The sequence below is a fragment of the Gavialis gangeticus genome, unplaced genomic scaffold (assembly GCF_001723915.1).
Source record: "Gavialis gangeticus isolate Ggan-Ray unplaced genomic scaffold, GavGan_comp1, whole genome shotgun sequence".
Classification (NCBI taxonomy): Eukaryota; Metazoa; Chordata; order Crocodylia; family Gavialidae; genus Gavialis; species Gavialis gangeticus.
In genome coordinates, this window is record NW_017729002.1 from 841,391 (window position 1) to 860,354 (window position 18,964).

At 40.4% G+C, this 18,964-nt stretch overlaps 1 protein-coding gene across 1 annotated transcript in view; it reads left to right on the plus strand.

Annotated features, from left to right (window-relative positions):
- Positions 1–18,964, plus strand: part of LOC109290674 (sorting nexin-29-like) — a 438,962-nt gene that overhangs the window by 273,820 nt on the left and 146,178 nt on the right. The window contains exon 7 of the mRNA XM_019507381.1: positions 12,118–12,258. Within this exon, the coding sequence (XP_019362926.1) occupies positions 12,118–12,258 (141 nt within the window). The remainder of the gene's footprint in view (positions 1–12,117; positions 12,259–18,964) is intronic.

The following is an 18,964-nucleotide window of genomic DNA, read 5'->3' on the forward strand; positions in this document are numbered from 1 at the left end:
ACCGCAGCAGGCCAGCTTCTCCCCACCATTGAGCCCTCTTCTCCCCCACGCCCCCCTCATTGGGCCCGGGTCTGCTCCTCTCCTCCCCCCGCCACCACAGCAGGGAACGGGGGAGTGGGCCCGGACACCAAGCAGCAGGAGGGAAGTGGGGGAATGGGCCCGGATGGGGGTGGGACAGGAGACAGGGCTCTATCCCCATCTGTTCCCCACCCCCATCATTCTTGACAGGTAGTTGGCTAGTTATTTAATATTTTTATTAACATTTTGGACAGTGGGATTAAGTGCATGCTTAGCAAATATGTGGATGACACCAAGTTAAGTGCAATTTCAGATACTTTGGAGGGCCAGTGTGGGATCCAGAATGTCCTGTATAGACTGGAGGAATGGTCTGCAATTATTTAGATGAAATTTAACAAACAAACCACCACCACCAACAGTGTATTGGGACGTCACTTGTAAATCAAGCTTCTCCTCTATTCCGCACTGGTGAGGCCACACCTGGCTTATGTCCAGTTTGGGGCCCCACAGTTCAGGAAGAATGTAGACAGATTGGAAAGAGTCTAGTGTAAAGGGAAAAAAATATTGGAGGCCTGGGAAGTGTGATTTATGTGGAAAGGCTGAAAGAACTAGGGTTATTTAGTCTAGAGAAGAGGGGGGATTTGATAACAGTCTTCAAATAATTGAATGGTGATTTACAGAGAAGATGGGGAAAGACTGTTTTCTGTGGACCTGGAGAACAGGACTAGGAGCAGTGCCCTAAAGCTGCAGCAGGGGAATATAGGTTGGAGATTAGGAGGAACTTTTTGGCTACAAGGATGGTCAGGCATTGAAACAGGCTACCTGGAGAAACTGTAGAACCTCTATCCTTGGAAGTTTTCAAGAGCACATTAGACAGACACTTAGTTGAGATAATCCCCATCAGGGATGATCCTGCCTTGAGCAGGGAGCCTGACTAGCTGACCTTGTGAGGTCCCTTCCAGCCCTACTTTCCTATGATCCTATAGGATAAAATCGACATTTCTCCATACATTAAATTACCACCTGAATGACATCTTATATATTTTAAGAATGTTTGAATGTATATCTACAGAGGAAGGGGAAAGCAATGATGTGGAAGAATTTTCAAAAGTTATTTTTTTAAAATTATGCCATTCAAAGACTATGGGCCAGGTCCTGCATTCTTCAGGAAGTCTTACTGACTTCAGCATGAGGTTTCTTAGATAACAGCTGCAGGATAGGCCAATATTATCTTAGCTATCCAGTGTGCATGCATGTAAACAATGTTTTAGGTGTCACCCACCCACAGTCCTCCTCTAATTGCTAGAATGAGGTTGTCACTCGTAGGTTGTCCTCATTTGTAGAATGAGGCTTAAGCTTGTGTGTACATTTCCGTACTATATTTGACATTGTGGGGAAGTCTGCATAGCATTATATTATGTCATGCAGACATTCCCTATGTGCTGGTTATTTTTATAAATTCTCTTGGTTTCCAAAATGTTGAAGTGGAAAATAAAGCATACAAATTAAAGCATATTATAATGTTTGTGGTTTCTATGTAAGTGAAAATATGGTTTTGTTGAGATAAAGATTGCTCCTTTTAATTACTAATATGTCCCTTCTAAATGAACATTGGAAAGAGACTCAAAAAGCTGCTCATATCACAGCTGAAATATTCCATTGTTCTGTGTGTTTTTCATTACTCTGAAATGATTACTGCAGAAATTCGTAAATTGGATGATTTTCAGAGGGAACTTAACAACCATACATGCATTCTTGCAGCTGTGTCAAAATATAATTTGCATTCATTTTTATTTGTGACACTTTGGGGATAACATTAGAGAATTTACCTTGGATTTATGTTCTAAACAGAATTACATTGTCCACAAGGTGTGTTGAAAAATGCCTGCTCTGTTACTTCTTGCTATGTTTTTCTGCTTTATTTACACCTTTTTTCCAGTTGTTTTGATTATAGCTTTCTAAATAGATTGAAAATACATAGCTAGTTTTATGAAGAGTACACTGAGAAGGGAGGAGGAACATGGAGGGGTATACTTGCACCTGATGAAGAGAATCTGTTTTTGCAACTTCCATGCAACACCTTATTAATGTACCTTCTGATTATAGTACAGCACCAAACTCAGCTGCTGCTCATTTTAAAAACTTTTATAAGCTACAGGAACTCAGTGGTACCCAAGTAACTTAGAATAGTTTATCAACACCTTAAATTATTTATTTTATAATATGTTTTTTATTATATTGTTAAACCTGTATTCTCTTTGCATACAGTATAAGGAATATGTTGTGGGTATGAATCTATATTACCTATACCAAAAATCATAATTTATAAAACTATTTTAAATGCACCATTTATAATTATCATTTAATTGTATCAATAAAATCATATAAATCAAAAGCAGAGAGATGCAATAAGAGAGAAACAGTAACGTCTGTATGTACACCAAATCATTCATGAAGTGCTAATATAACTTGTTGCTTGAATAACGCTTCTTGGAGTCTTACTTAGCTTAATTGTGCTACGTTTTTATGAAAATTATCAAAGAATGAAAGAAAAACATCAGTTTGGAGTCAATAACCTGATGTCTCCTTTTAATTTTTGAGAATATGGTGATAAAAAATACTGATTTAATGACATACAATAGCTACAAGTTTGTTAGTTCACCCAGCTGACTGGAAGGCCAAGTTTGTAGATTAATCATTTTATTAAATGTCATGGTAATACAACTATTACTTGAAAATGATGCTGTATTATGTATTAGTTTATTGCTTCATTGACCCCGTACTGCAGTTTATATGCAAATCACTACCCTATTATTCAATATTTTGAGATTATTTTTCTTTCTCTCTCTGCTGTTGGTCTTTGTTGTTAGACTTTTAAAACAGATTTGGCCTCCTACGAATTCATCAGGAGTTGCCTTCAGTTACTGATCTGTCAAAGAGCAAGTTCAAACTGAAGAATATCCATACGAGGAGAAATGAAAATCTGTGTTTCTGTTAGAACTGGCATAAAAAAAGAGTAACATTCCTGAGCCATTTTAGCTTTGCTAATGCATCAGATAAACCATGAAGAAATGCCTTCCTGCAGCCACAGGTTTAATATTTAATGTTCAAATTGTGGATACTATTCATCTGCTTTCTCATGATAGATTAACAAGAATTGATTTCAGTGTTACTTTGCTAGCTTGAATCATACTTCACTGCAGTTTTCCCCAGGCTATTGAAGCTTGCTTTTGCTTTTCCAGTTTCAGCTGGTGCAGGCAGCTGGGTTTTTTAGCATAAACCAACTTCTTGGAGCTCTACAACTGGTCTCTAAAGAAGGAATATTAGAAATTAAATATATTGCTGGGGGAAGAAACATTTAAAATTTATTAAAAAACAAAAGTACTAGTTTAGGCCAGATTTTGTTGAAGTGAGTGAATGCACTTTTATATTTCCCTTTGTAAAAGGAAGTCCTATATTATCATTATTCACTCTTTCTACGGCAAAAGGCCATGTAACTATCATAGACTGTGTATTGCATAAATAGTGATTGCATATTTTTCTTTATTGTAAAATATTGGGTTAAAACAATAATTGGAATTTATAATCCAGAGGATTGTCTCTGTTAAGTACTGTACTAATTTTTGGACTGGTACAATTGTTATGCAGTGCATGTGTTATTTCAAACAAATTGTATTGCGTTTGCTGTTACGTCATAGTATGATGAGATGTCAGGTGTTGTAGACAACTTCACGCACCAAGTATCTTTCACTTTGTAACCTATATTTCTTCAGTTTAGTGTTAAAATAGAGGAACAGTGCTTGTGTTGGAATGATACTGAGTAGATACGAACCCATTCATCAGTCCAAAACATAGGAAGAGGAGAACCTTCCTAATTTCTTGCAAATTTAAGATCATTGAGGGTTCACTAGACAGTACTTTGTATCATTGTATGATTTTTATTTCAGTGCCTGCTCTTTCTTCAAATTAAGCCTGGGGTAAAAGGATGACTTTTTACCCTTTAATGTGCTTAAAAAAATATTTCAGGTCTTCAGCATCTCCTCTCTGTAGCTCCAGATTGTGCAGTTTGTTAAACAAGAAAGGAAAAATAATAGAATCCTTGACACTTGTAGAAAAGAAATATACTGTCTTTAGTACAGCATAGCAAGACACACAGAGTGGGTTTATCATTAAAGTAAATGCTTTCAGAAAATATTAGAAATCTATACATTCATTCAGTTGTTGCCTAGCAGCAAAAGTAATCAAGTGTTAGTTCCTTTAAGAAGGGCAACTGAAGCCCCAGCCAGATGTGGTCTATAGTACAAGGCAGTGCTGTACAGATAACCGAGCTAGTTCTGCCTATGCCACCACATTTACTTAAATCTAAGAAAAGGTTTATTTCCCAGTCTAACATGGAGGGGGAAAAGTCCCTTATCTTGGATTAGAGTACAAGGTGGCGGGTGGTGGGGGCAGAGCAGATGACTGCTCTGCAGCTCTCACTGTGGTCCCTATCCAGGCTTGGTCTTGGAGCCCTTGCTTCTTCACCCTTACTGCCACCTCCCCCCAAATGCCACTTACCCTCCAACAGCAGCCCCACTCTTGCCCAGGGCGTGGAGCACTTGCTTGCTCTGGTCCTGTCCCAGCTATACAGCAACAGCGGGTGCTGCATGGCTGGAGCTGCAGCAACCATGTGCTCTGTGCCCTGGGCTGGAGCAGGGCTAGAGCCAGGACCTGGGCCAGAGGATAAGTGGCAGTGGGGTGGGGAGGAAGCAGAGGCAAAGGAGAAGTGGAGGCTGAGACAGGTCAGGCGGCAAGGAAAGGAGAGGCAGCAGCAGAGACAATGGAGAGGCAAGTTGGATAGGGGAAAGGTGGGGGGCAGATGCCGGGGGGGCAGAAACCACGAGGAGGGGCAGGAGTGGGGGGGAAGAGGCACTGGTGGGAGGAGACAGGAGGGGAGCAAATAGAAAGTGGGGGGACTGCTGTCGTGTGGGGCAGGGACAGGCATGGGAGGGAACTGTGCCCTGGGGCTACAGTGGAGGGGGAGCTCTGCCTGTGCTGTGCTGCAGTTGGGCAGCAAGGCCTGTAGTGAGCAGTGTGGAGAAGTGGTGGCAGCAGCTGGGTTCTGCCTGCCTGCCTCCAACCCAAGCTGGGTCATTGTGTGCTCCCCCCTCCACTGCCCCTACCAGCTGTAAAATGTTGCCGATCCCTGGCCTAGTTCATTACACACACCAGTGTCACCCTAGTACCAGTCCTTTCCTTCTGCCCCCCAAAATCACCTCTGTGCCATTCCCTCCCATTTCAGAAGCCCCTTGAGGCCTTCAATCTCTTCCCTAGTGGTAGGGGTTCTCTATGCTCCTTTATTGTTCTCCTTTCCTCCCATTCCTTGCCTTCCTGCTCAGGCTCTCTGTCCCACACATTCCCTTTCCCTTATTATTCCCTTCCACCCTCATGCCTCAGCTCCTCACTTCCACCACATCATACCAAGAATTGGTTTCTTTTTTTTATACCTTTTTATTTTTTTCCTTTTTGGAAATTAAATTATGCAAGTTCTCAACTTCTTAAATTGCATTTGATCTCTGGACAGGGCTGAAATGGAGTGCATCTCCAACTGATAGTTGATTAAACAGCTGATTGAAGCTTTAGGATCAACTAACCATATTGGGGGTTTCATGCGTCCATCCTGTCCTTCCAGTTTCAAGATTGTCACCAAAATCAATAGTGTTCTGCCTCCTGATCCCTAGGACCGTCTCTGAATTTTTGGAATCAATCATATGCAGCACTGACAAAAAGATGAGAAATCCGATCAAGCTGAGTGCAGGACATCACTTCTCTTGCTTATTCTATATTTACTGTTCCAATAAGCCTATATATTTTGGAGACTGTTCTTAGAGATTCTCTATGATTTATGAACCTCAAATAACAATGAAAACAATCTTTCTAAAAATAAATCTTAATGTTAAAATATTAAAGCCACTTTTTCCTTGTTGTCTGCAAGTGGTATTATTCTTACAACTGGTATAGCCCTCCCTATGACTAGTTCCTCCTGATCAAACCCTGTTTAGATGTGAAGTGCCGTTGGACTAGAAATTTGGAGACCTGGTTTTAGTTTTGTCCTGGACTTCCTGAGTGAATTACTTTCTTTTTAAAGAAAGTAACAGTCTAAGTCTGTTGAGGGCAGACAAAGTTTTCATTATAGAATCATAGAAAATTAGGATTGGAAAGGACCTGATGAAGTCATCTAGTCCAAACCTCTGCTCAAAGCAGGACCACCCCTAACTAAGTCATCCCAGTCAAGGTTTTGTCTATCCAGGTCTTAAAAACCTCCAAGGATGGAGATTTTACAACCTCTCTGGGTAACCCGTGTCAGTGTTTTACTACTACTACTCTCCTAGAGAGAAAGCTTTTCCTAATATTTAACCTAAACTTCCCTTGCTGCAACTTGAGACCATTGCTCCTTGTTCTGTCATCTGCCACCACGGAGAACAGTCTAGCTTCAGGTTTTCTCTTCTCCAGACTAAATAAGCCCAGTTCCCTCAGTCTCTCCTTAGAAGTCATGTGCCCCCTAACCACTTTTGCTGCCCTACCTCACAAGGGTGCTTGTGTAATGCTCAGGTAGCATAATAACAAACTCAGTATCTGGTCCTATCCCACTGACTTGGATGCACACCTTAAGGATCTAGAGCAGGGATTCCTACAGCTGCAAAACAGTCCTAAAATGTGCAGCCATTCAGACCAACAGAGCCAGATTGAGACCCTGCTTCAACCTGCTATGATACCAACCCTGAGACAAGGAGAACAGCCTTTGGTTGTCATCTGTGGCCCCCAGCTTGAACACCTCAGACACATGGTTAATGAACTACAACTCCTGGAAAATGAGAACCATCTCAAGCTAGCCAGGGGAGGGGGGAGGAGTGACAAACTTGTCGTGGCTCACAGGCTACCCCAACCTTAAATGGTGTCTCTCCAGCAGCAGACTATTCTCACCAATGCACCAGATCTTGCTACGGACCCAGATACCAACTGTTTACTCCCTCATCAACACAGACCACATCATTACTGGACCAAATAACAATTTGTAAGATCCAAGATTCATTTATCTGCACCTCTACCAATATATACACTATCACCTGCTTACAGTGCACCTCTGCTGTCTACATTGGACAGATAGGGCAATTCCCTATATATAAGAATGAATGAACACTGACTTGACAGCACTACCAGAAAGACCTACAAGCCTTGTGGCAGAGGATTTTAACCTCCCTGGACACTGCGTCACTGATCTCAGAATGGTTGTTCTTAGACAACAAAATTTTGAAAACAAACTTGAATGGGAAATTGTGGAACAAGATATCACCAACTAGACTGTGTTCAAGTATATTGTATATTGAGTCTATGGATTCTTATCCCATTACCTGGATTAGCTTTTATAAATCCAAAATCCCTTAATGGATTAACTGCTTTATTTTTTTTTCTCTCTTTTACCCACCTGACCACTCAGCAGCACCCCCTTCTTTCTCCCCTCCTCCTTACCCTTGGTCCTCTAATCACTGCTTTCTATTTAGCAGGTCTGCTTCTAACCCCTTTGTTTATGAAAGCTTATGGTATACATCTCTGATTGAGTTAGTCTGTAAAGGTATAGGTCTACCCTGCCTTCTGCCTGACTTCAGACTAACATGGCTAATTACCTGTCCCAGTATATTCTATGTACACAAATGGAGGCAAGTTTTTTTTAGGGAGATCCATAGGTGATCCATTGGTAAGTACTAAAAAAGTAACGTTATTCTTCTTAAGCTATTGGTTTTTAGTGCTTCATGTTCTGCTCTGTTAAGGGTTATTAAGAGCTGATCATCTCTCACTTTCTCCTATATTTTAATTTGGTTCAAGTGACTTTATGTATATTTTATTATTTGAAATATTCATCTTTGATTAATTAATATTCCAAGATATTGGAACCTCTCCTACTATACTCATGACTTGAGATTCACTAATTCATTATAGCTTTCATCTTAGATTTGTTTATTTGGTAATGACAGATTTAGCTGAGTTCCTTTATTAAAGACCACACAGGAAATTATGGTACCATTAAAGTCAATGGCAGGCTCTTACTGACTTAATAAGGTCAAGTTTTCAGCCTGTGCTTTGAGTTGCTTGATTTGGGGTATATAATAGAACATCACCTACGAAGACAGATATTTTGTTCTTCACTTTTTCTGTGTTTGTTCTGTGATCTTTCATTCCTACAAGAGTAGCTGTTTATGTTTTTATATGACTAAACTAAACCAGGATTATCCGACCTTTTTAACATTTAGGACTTATTTTGTTTGATTTCCCAAGTGAGTTGGGATTAACTGTCTTGAAATATCTTGGCTTGTTAATAGTATTCCCTGTTGAGATGATAAAGCTTTAAATGCTCGTACCAAAGCAGAAACTTTAATATGCCCTTTCAGACTCTATTATATGATTGTCAATAAATTCAATATGGCACAGAGCTCTTGGTTCTTCACACTTTACAATCTCAAAGAAATCAATAACTACGTACTTAAAAGAACAGCAAGAAATCCTTTAGCAATTTATAAAAGAAGTGAATCTATGTTTTTGCAATGTTTAAAAATTTCAATTACAGTGTATTGGACTCCTTAATTACTTAACTACAGGTTACAGCTTAATAGGTAACATTGAACTGCATGATTCACCAAATTACAATTTTCTCTGTACTTGAGTAGAGAAATTAGGATTTCCATATTAAATAAGTACGTTAAAATAATTTAGACATTCTTTGTTTTATCAGAATCCTGGAAAATATGAATTGTAATTACATGTTGAACTAATATGTTTTTAAGCACAGCATATTACTTGGAGGATGGATAAGCAGTAAAAAGTATTTAAAAAAAAATACTTTGTATAATGTGTCAAATGTCTCATTGCCTTCAAGGGAACAGTTTAATTATCTGGTTGAACTGAGGCCTAAACCCCTATAGTTCCATCACTTAATATAAAACCAAGTGTTCTTGTATTATCACCATATTTAATGTGGCTGTTTGTGATTACTTACATATGATATCTCATAGGTCCTCCCTCTCCCCAAATTTAGGCATTTAAATAATCAGTGCTCAATACTGCTCAGCAACATTGAAAATCCAGTCAATTAAATAGGTACCTCAGTATGGATTTGAAAAGGTATTTTACGCAACCAAGTTTGAATATTTGGGCTTTGGCTTTTTTCCTGCTTATTTTTATTTTGCGGCGGTATTTCTTTTTTGTTCATTCTTTGTTTTATAGGACCATTAGTACTGCTTTTGTTTTTTCACATTATCATCTTTTTGGTAATCTGGAAACTCTTTAAAAATTGCTGGGTTTAGTCAAAGAAGACTTGTGTCATCAGTCCTAACCTGCCCCAGCATATAATTTAAAAGACCCGTGTTTATTAACATTGGAAAATTTGGGGTAAAAATAAGAAGGCATAGATGCTGCAGAAAGAAAGCCACTGGTAAAACTGTTCCTGAACTGCTGGGACTGGAATAATACAGAGGGCTGGACAAAAGTACATTTTAGCTGCTATAAGGGAAGGGAAGGGAAGCTTTCTTCAGGAGCACATTTCAGCTGTTACAAAACTGTTAAATCTACTTATGTTATAGCTGTGCAGGTAGCTCTAACACCAGATGAACCGGTTGAAGTTGAAGGAATTTTGCTACATCAGTATCACTATAGAATGAGGCAGATGTAGCACTTCCATTATAACAACTTATTTTGGTGTTGTTTATTAGCTATGCAATTGTTACACCTGCCTATCCCCGAAGTCAGACAATAGAAGATAGTGGTTCTCATCTGAATGTTGTGTCAAGCTCTGAGTTCACTGTGGTGTTTCTGGGTTTTGGAGCCATGAATTGTCTGTCTCATCTGTAAAGGTACAAACCTTTTTTCCTAAATGAGAAATTATTCCAGAACCAGTAATGGAATCTAGGATTTCTTATGATTTTTTTTTGTTTGCTGTGGGCTTTTCATCTCCAAGAGAAATGCCAATACATAGTACATTATTGTAGTACTTCCATGAAAAACAAAACCAAACAAAACCAAAAAAGAAAAAAAACCAGATGCATTAAATTACGTGTCAATTGTACTTTACATTATCTACAAGACGAGAGGTTTTTTGTTGTTTTGCAAATAATATTTTATTTCTAATTTACTATGATGTCTTTGAAAAAGACAGTTGTTTTGCAAAGGATGTGTGGCTTCTATTAGCATAAGTTTAATGAATAAAATTAGTAATGTAGTAGCAATAACTACCAGTCCATACATGAAGTTGGAACACTATACTAACTAGATAGAAATCAGACGTTTCCCCCTTATTTTTTCCTTTGTGCACTGACCAGAAGAACCTTCTGGGAACCATGGAAACAGAAAGCATTAATAGTTATTTTATCACAAAATTACACTCAAAATGTATTGCAATAATGAATAAGTTAGTATGTCATTACCATAGGTATGGATTCTTATTTTTGCAAGTGGGGGGAGCTAAAATGATGCCCCCCCTCTCCTCCCACCAGCAGCATGGCTGGAGCAGAGCTGAGCAGAGCTGGGCTTCCCACTGTGAGCTCAGGGCCCCCCACCCTGCTGCCCTCCTTCTGGGAGCCCTGCACTGGCTGTGCCACCATAGCAAGGCACCCTGTGCCCACCCAGCAGTAGCAGGGCACACAGCTCCATGCTACTGTGCCTGCTGGTGCTGGGTGGGCAACAGGGAATAGCCCCGTGCCCCCACACCCTGGACAAGCTGCCCATGGCTCTGTCCCACTCCCCACCCTGACCCTGGGGCTCATGCACTGCTCTGGCTAGACAGTGCTCCCAGCCCCTGCCCCACTTCCCCCCTCACCATGGGGGCCTAAATCTGCCCCCCTCAATTTACCTGCAGGTAGCTGGGGGGTCTGCTTTCCACTGCTGCCTGGGGCTGTTTTCCTGGTCTCGTGCATGTGTATATGCGCATAACTTCATGTGACACCCCCTGCGTCCCACTCCCAGCAGTCCCTAGCAGGCTGGAACTCTGACAGCCTGCAAGGAGAAACCTGCTATTTCTGCGGTAAACATAAAAAACCTGGATCCCTGCACAATACTGGGAATCCAGGACAAATGGTGTCCTGGAGTCTTGCAACGCAGGACTGGGACTTGATATTCCCATGTCAGGACTGGATTGTCCTGCCCAATTAAAGGTGGGTGGTTGCCCTACCCTCTTCCCAAGGGTGATCAGGGCCCTTAGGCCCCCATGTACTTGGCACCTAAGGTCATCACTGATTTTGATAAAATAGAATTAGATTGATGACCTGTAAAATAAAACCAGCAAATGTAATGACTGTATTAAGAAAAAAAAGATATATTTGTGGATCTAAAATTCAACAACTTCCAGTATGAGTGATCAGTGTGCCCATGTTTCCAAGAAGGCTAGCAGCATACTGGGTGCATTAGTATTCTATTCTATTCTGCACTGGTGAGGCCATGTCTGGAGTACTGTGTCCAGTTTTGGGCCCCCTATTATAGAAAGGATGTGGACAAATTGGAGAGAGTCCAGTAGAGAGCAATGAAAATGGTTTGGGGGCTGGGGCACACAACTTATGAAGAGAGGCTGAGGGAACTGGGTTTATTTAGTCTGCAGAAGAGAAGACTGAGTGGGGATTTGATAGCTGCGTTTAACTACCTGAAGGGTAGTTCCAAAGAGGATGTAACTAGACTATTCTCAGTGGTGACAGATGACAGAACAAGGAGCAATGGTCTCAAGTTGCAACAAGGGAGGTTTAATAAGATAGTAAGAAAAAAATTCTCACTAGGAGGGTGGTGAAGCACTGGAATAAGTTACCTAGAGAGCTGGTGGAATCTCCATGCTTGGGGGTATTGAAGAGCCAACTAGACAAAGCCCTGTCTAGAACAATTTCATTGGGGATGGTCCTGCTTTGAGCAGGGGGTTGGACTACATGACCTCCTGAGGTCCCTTTGAACCCTAATTTTCTATGATTCTATCGTTATGACACAAATGTGAAAATTGTGTGTGTGTATATGTGTACTTCATTTAATAAAATAGTGACAAAAAGAATGTAATGGTTGAATTTAAAACATCTTTTGTTATCTTTCTGGCAGGTATATATCAGGATAAAAGATGATGAATGGAATGTGTATCGAAGATATGCAGAATTCAGAAGCTTACATCACAAATTACAGAATAAATACCACCAAGTGAGGACTTTTAACTTCCCACCAAAAAAGGCAATTGGAAACAAGGTACTTGAAAAGGAAATCGCAATCTCAAGATTTGTTATTGTGAAAATTTCCTGAATGCATTAGAATGAAAAATGTAATTGGAAATTTAACCTTATCTTCCAAAATATAACATGAGCACAGGTAAGTTATTTTACTTAATGAAGGTATAGATTATATTCTGCACTTCATGAGAAAACATTTTTTTCCCAATTAAAGGACAAATAATATGTTGAAGGGCATAGAGAATGATTGTCTGATCTGTTTGTCTCTTGGTGGTCCAGTTACTCAACCTACCAAAAAAATCTCCCCCCAAAACTTATTTTTATATGAAGTAATTCAAATGATGCTTCATAAGTATCCTTTAATAGATTTCTCTTGACAAGAATTAGAGTGTCTATTTAGAAGAAACAAACAATGGTTTAGATTGCTTTACAGACATGTAGGGATCATAGGTTAGATTTTCAGAGACTTATATCTAAGGTGTTATGGGCCTATTGTTATATGCAGTGTAAGTAAATATTTCAGTTTAAAAATGAAGCAATTATGGATCTTCAATTTATCTTACTACTGGGTTGATATGTAAATATTATAGGAAAATACAAACTTAATACTGGTCACTTTTCATTTAGGATTTTCCCTTAACACATATATTTGTAATAGAACTCAAGCTAGCCAGTTTCTCAGTATTATCAGGGGTCATACTAGGTAAATTAATTACAGATTGAAAATTCAGATTGTCCCCTGCAGTTGGCATAGTCCCTGGTGAGGGGTTTTTTTTAATATTCAAATTTTGGAATTGGATTGAAGGTCCAAGCTGCAAATTTTATTGAAATACCTCAATCTCCAGTTATGTGCACTATGCAATAATCCATGTAGTCCTAATAAGAATAAGTTTCAAGAAAACCTATCAGGTAACTAGGACAATGACAAGATGCTCATCACTATCACTAGTATGGGCTTTTGTCCTTATTTTTTGGGATATAAAACCATTCCTGAACCATCAATGTAAATTATAAATGTTCTCCATACTATAAATGATTATGCACATTCTACATATTTTGTGTGACTTTAAAAGGTAACTTTGTCTCTGTAAAGTCACTATCTACACACTTAAAAAAAGCAGGGCCTATAGTGTCTAGTTCTGCGTCTGGTATAGCTTTACATGAGAGAGGTTTTGCAAGAGTACGTGAAGTAAGGGCTTTGAGATGTACAGATACTCTGAGAGCAGGGCCATGTAAGTATCTTAGATATTTCCTTCCACTTCCTCGACTCTTCAAGGCATTCTTGCAAGTGTTACAGTCTGAGTAGGTCTAGCCGTTTATTTTGGAAACACTTTGTTTTGGAAACCGTAAAGTTTTTCATTTCACCATTAGTACATTCTACATCCAAGAGGCTTTCTTTAATGAATTATCCTTCAGATCAGAAGTACTATTTCATATATACAAGGCGCATCTACAATTACACTTTACTGTGGAGTGGACTGAGCTCTGCAGTAAAGCGTCACTGTTTACATGTTTGGTGCTATTAGGTCATAGTGTACTAATTAGCTCCACTGTAGTCTAGTACTGCCCAACAGTTATTTATTGGGCTGCAATGCATGTGTAGACAGTGACTGGGGCTGGCTTGGTCACAAGGGGACTACAGTGCGGGGGCTACCTGTAGCACCATCATGGACCAGCCAGCCTCTCTGTAGCACATTAAGCCAGGCTGGAGCAGCCCTGAGCTGGCAGGCTGGCCCCATGGGCCCCTTGCCAACTGATCCTGCGCTGCCCCAGCTCAATATGTTGTGGTCCTGGGCACACATGGATATACTGCTCCTGGGAGCAATAAACTCCAGTGCAAACAGTGCCGGAGTTTATTTAGGCGCACTAATTTCATGTGTAGATGTGCCCAATGCGGCCTATTAAAATATATCTGCACACTGTAATAGTAATTTTTAAAAGAGCTTACTTGTTCTGTTTGCATCACAATATTAACTCTCACTAGAATGCATATTTGGAACTTCTTGTGCTCTCCTTAATTTTGTGGTTACCAAATGGCTTGTACATTCCCATTTACACAACTAATCTAATATATAGTGTAACGCAGTAGCTTCTTTTAGTTATTAAAGAATTAAATATTTTTCTGCAACTGTTGTCTTTTTAAGAATAACAGAAGAGTGCTACTATTGGTAAAACTGTCACAGACTTTAATGTTAATTGTTCTTTGATCCTATTTCTTTCTTATATAGCATTACTTCTGTATAATGCTTTGGCTTTTGTCCAGAGGAAATTTGGGAATTCTTGACTTTACATTATTATTAAGGAGAGGTTGATATTACCTTCTGTGTCCTGTGCAGGCTCAGGGGTGAAGGACGTATTTTTATGATTCTGTAATTTATGGATACAAAATAATTTAAGTAGCTAATATACCAGTGCACAGTCTTCCCCTTTGATCCCAATTTATAATGTTTAACTCTGTAAAATTGAAGAGTAAAACATACTAATTAATTAGGGGATAAAACAAGTGTATTTCGTTTTTGCTGTGGGGTTAAGAAATACTAAGCCTGAAAAGCTTTTTGAATGGCAGCTTTAGTTGAGCTGAAGCGAAGAACACTTCATTTTTCTCTTGAGTACTGATTAAGCAATTAACATCTTTACCAAAAGTATTTTGATCTTAAACCATTAAATACTTTTACTTAAACTCTGCAATACACAAAATGAGTTCAGGAGTCAGTAACCAGAATAACCTGTCTTATCTATAACAGCAATAAACAATACACTTTCCTTACTTTCATGTTAGCATCATTTCTCCAGTAACTGACCGGCTTTGTGGGAAAGAATTGTTTTCCTCTTCATGTGTAAAAAGCTGAAAGAGCTAAACCCAGTCAAAATACTAGTGGTTTACATCACTTCTGTAATCTTAAAATGAGCTGTAACAGATCACTGAAAATTGAAATCATCAACCTGAGACTCAACAAGATTCATTTCCTTTTAATTTAGGGATTTTGTTCTTCTTTGGATTCGAGCACATATATTCTATCGTAAGCCTATTTTGAATATTTAAAATAAAAAGTTAAACCTTTATCACAGAACACAAACCAAACTGAGCAAAGCATGCCAAAGGACATTTATGCCTTTATGTATGTTCCTCCTTCTAACACTATCTTGATACAGGCATATATATCAGTGATGATGTCTGTTGTTATAGCTACGAAAGGACAATATCATAGCCACAGATTCATTATATTAAGTCACTTAAAGCTAGTAAAAGCTAGTTTTTTGCAGATGTTTGCAGACATTGTAGATAGTGCTAAGATCTCAGTGGGTTTAAAATTTAAAAGTGCAGCTCCAGCTTGGGACCAGATAATGTCCCTACCATTCCACTCTAAGACTGAGTAGGTGGGCGTACCAGAAGATAGAAAATGAGAAGTTATGCATGTAGACAGAATAAGAAGTGACAGCAATGCTTTTCCTCAGCTGACACAGCAAAGACTGGCTGACCCCAGCTATCTGCTTCTGGGGCTCGGGCCTCCTTAGGCTAACATTGGATTCAGTAGCTTTGCCTTGCTCTTGCTTGCTTTTGCTGTAATCCAAACTCTGCCTTGCCCATATCCCTGCATTTGTTCTCTAGATCCTGCCTCTCCATGCCAGTAGTAAAAAATATGACTGAGTCTGGGCTCTGCCATGGAAGAGTTAAGATTATCTCCTTCGTAAGAGATCAGTGGAAACAGAATGTATGAAGTTTAGTAGTGCTAATTTACAGACTTGTTAAATTGTTTGTCTTCACAGCAGTTTAATAAAAATTAGCTGGGAGAGGGAACACACAGGGTTTTATACCTAGGTGATTTGTTTAGCACCTACAAACACATTTTGAGATTAAAGTCTTGCATCTAGGAGATGAAAAGCAATTGAGAGCAATTATAAACACATTTGGTTACTTCATAAATTGGTATGCCAAATGAGAATATTCTCAAAATAAAATTAATTTGTAACATGGTTAATTAATAGCAAGGGATAGCTACAGCTTTTGTAATGCCAGGAGAATGTTTAAAGTTTAAAGGGGCACAGTTGGGCACTTTAAGACAACAACACCTTAATCATTAGATAGTTGCAGGGATGTTGAGTTGTTTCCAAGAATCTTCAAGTGAGAAGCTTCTAATTAGGAGAGATTATACTAGTATGGCACAGTATCTGTAATGTGTATATACTACATTTTCTTAACAATTGAACATGTGGATCCATTTGCTTGCCCAGAGAAAGATGTGAGTTAGTGTTACAGCTTTGCAGTGTGTGGACTATTTCAGTGCAAGTCCATCTGGCTACTTTCTCTTTCAGAGAATAAGGGGAAAGTGCACTAAACATATCTGGAATGATCTTCTAATAGTTAAATTTGTAGAAGAAATGATGCATTTTAAATTATGGTGAGCTTCTTTGGGGATTTGTTATTCATGCATTCTTAATTAGTTTATACAAACAATAGTTCTGTAGTGTAGACAGGGCCTTGTTACATATTGTACTTGGAGCCACACAAATGTTAATCAGCTTAGTGCTAGCTTAGACTTTGGAGCAGTCACACCTAGCAGTCTAGAAGCCTTCTCCTATTTGCACAGCTGTGACTTGCCACTAGAGGCCTGGTGAGCAGAGGGTTCCTTTCCAGCCCTACTTGTCTATGATTCTCTATGCTTCACCAATCCCTCACCCACCACATCAGCAGCTGTATTCTAGACTGTGGGGAGAAGAGGGAAGGGGAGGGAGTTGGCGGCAGGGTTGCTTAAGAGCGAGGCTGTGGGAGTCGGTGGAGGGCTGCACAGGGAGTTGGCTACTCACCTGGATCCTGGAATTCACATGCTCCAGGCTCGTTGTCACACACATTCAGGCATGTCTTTCAGCTATGCACATACATCAGGCTGTTCCCAGGGCCCAGGCAACTTCAGCCTGAGGGGGGCTCTCCCCCCACTTCCCACCCATTCCTCTCACCTCTCTCCTGCATCCACCCTGGCCCCCATGCCTCTTTGATGCCCCCAGGCCCACTGGAGGCAGCCCAGCAGTGTCTGGGGAAAATGCACACACACCCTTGGGCCCTGGGGCAGGAGGAGAACCAGGCAGTGGCCCCAGAAAGCTGGTGGCAGCAGCAGAGGCAACCAGGGGCTGAGGCAGCGGTGACTGGTGCAGCCAGGTCCTTCCCATGTTCACTTCAGTCTGCAGCTGGGAATGGAGTCTGCCCACAGCTGGCTCCTGGGCTGTCCAGAGTGGGCACAGGCAGCTCCACGTGAGCTGCAAGCGGCTGCAGTGCGAGGCACCAGGCGTGGGCGGGGAGGGGCCGCTTCCCCGCCCCGCTCTCCTTCCCTGCCTGTGGTGTTCCTCCCCAACTTACCTGAGCTTCCCGCGCCGGGGCAGCCACGTGCTCCCAGCCCAGAAACCCTGGCTGGGGCTTCCAGCTAGGGGGGCCGGGCCAGGTGGGCTTCCCCTGGGTCCTACTGCCCTGGGTTCCTGTCATTTTTGACAGGAACCCAGGGCAGAGAAATATTAATTTTCTACATCTTTTTAGGGGCTCCATGAACCAGATAGAATGGCCTTGCGGGCCAGATTCAGCCCATGGGCCGGATTTTACCCACCCCTGTTCTAAAAGAACTATTAAACTTATAGCCATTTGAAGAGTCTGTTGAACATATACTATCCAAAGAGGGAGAGAAGCCACAGACTCTACTATTTAGATAGTCCAAGTGTGGAGCTTAGAAAAAGAAATAGTTCTTATCATCTTTTTGAAATTGTATCTCATAATTTTATAAAGATAACACATGAATTCACATAACAATTAAAACAATTTATTTTCCTCCCTGAATATTTAATGGATGACAAGTATCAGGAAAAAATGCTTGTACGGTGTGTAACATTTATGAGAGAGTATTTTTTTCCTGTCAGAAGGGAAATGCTTTACAGTCATTTTCAACAGGATTTTCTTCTCTGATCCTCCTGAAAATTGTTGGGCTATTACTATGTTTTCTGGTTAGTTGTCTCTTACAAATTAATAGAAACTCCAGAGCACTTAGGGACTGCTTTCTTCAAAGAGGACAATGCTAACTATTCTTTTATATAGGTCCAAAACTCCCAATGCAAGTCAAGATATGGTCTAGTATGTTTCTTTACAGAATACAGGAGGAAAAAGAATGTGACAAGATGACAGTTAAGTAGAAAAGGACAGGGGGCTGTTCATTTTTCCTCCTGTTGTAATGGGATGAATGATACAAATGTAAATGATACAAATACAGATTCAAACGCAGACAGCCCCAACCATTTGTCATAAAGAAAATTGGGGGGGGGGAGTGGGAAGTAATGTTCCGACTAAGCAAAAATAGAGAAAAATTCCAGGAAATCAGGCATCTGTAACTTTACAACAAGTTCGAAAGGGTGCAGAGAAGGGCCAGCACATGATTAAGGGCCTGGGGGACAGGCCATATGAGGAGAGACTTTGGGATCTAGGTTTATTCACTCTGAGCAAAAGAAGGCTGAGAGGTGACTTGACAGCTGCCTACAAATATGTCAAGGGAGAACACAAGGATCTAGGAGAACAACTTTCCAGAAAAGCCCTCCCCTTCCCCTTCCCCTTCCCCTTCCCCTTCCCCTTCCCTTCTCTCTCCCCTGCCCGTCCATACCTGTGTTTACCCAGGAAGCAAAAATGCAGGATGATCTTCCTGGGATACAAAGGCATCGACTAGTGTGGTCACATCACACCATTTTCACTCTTC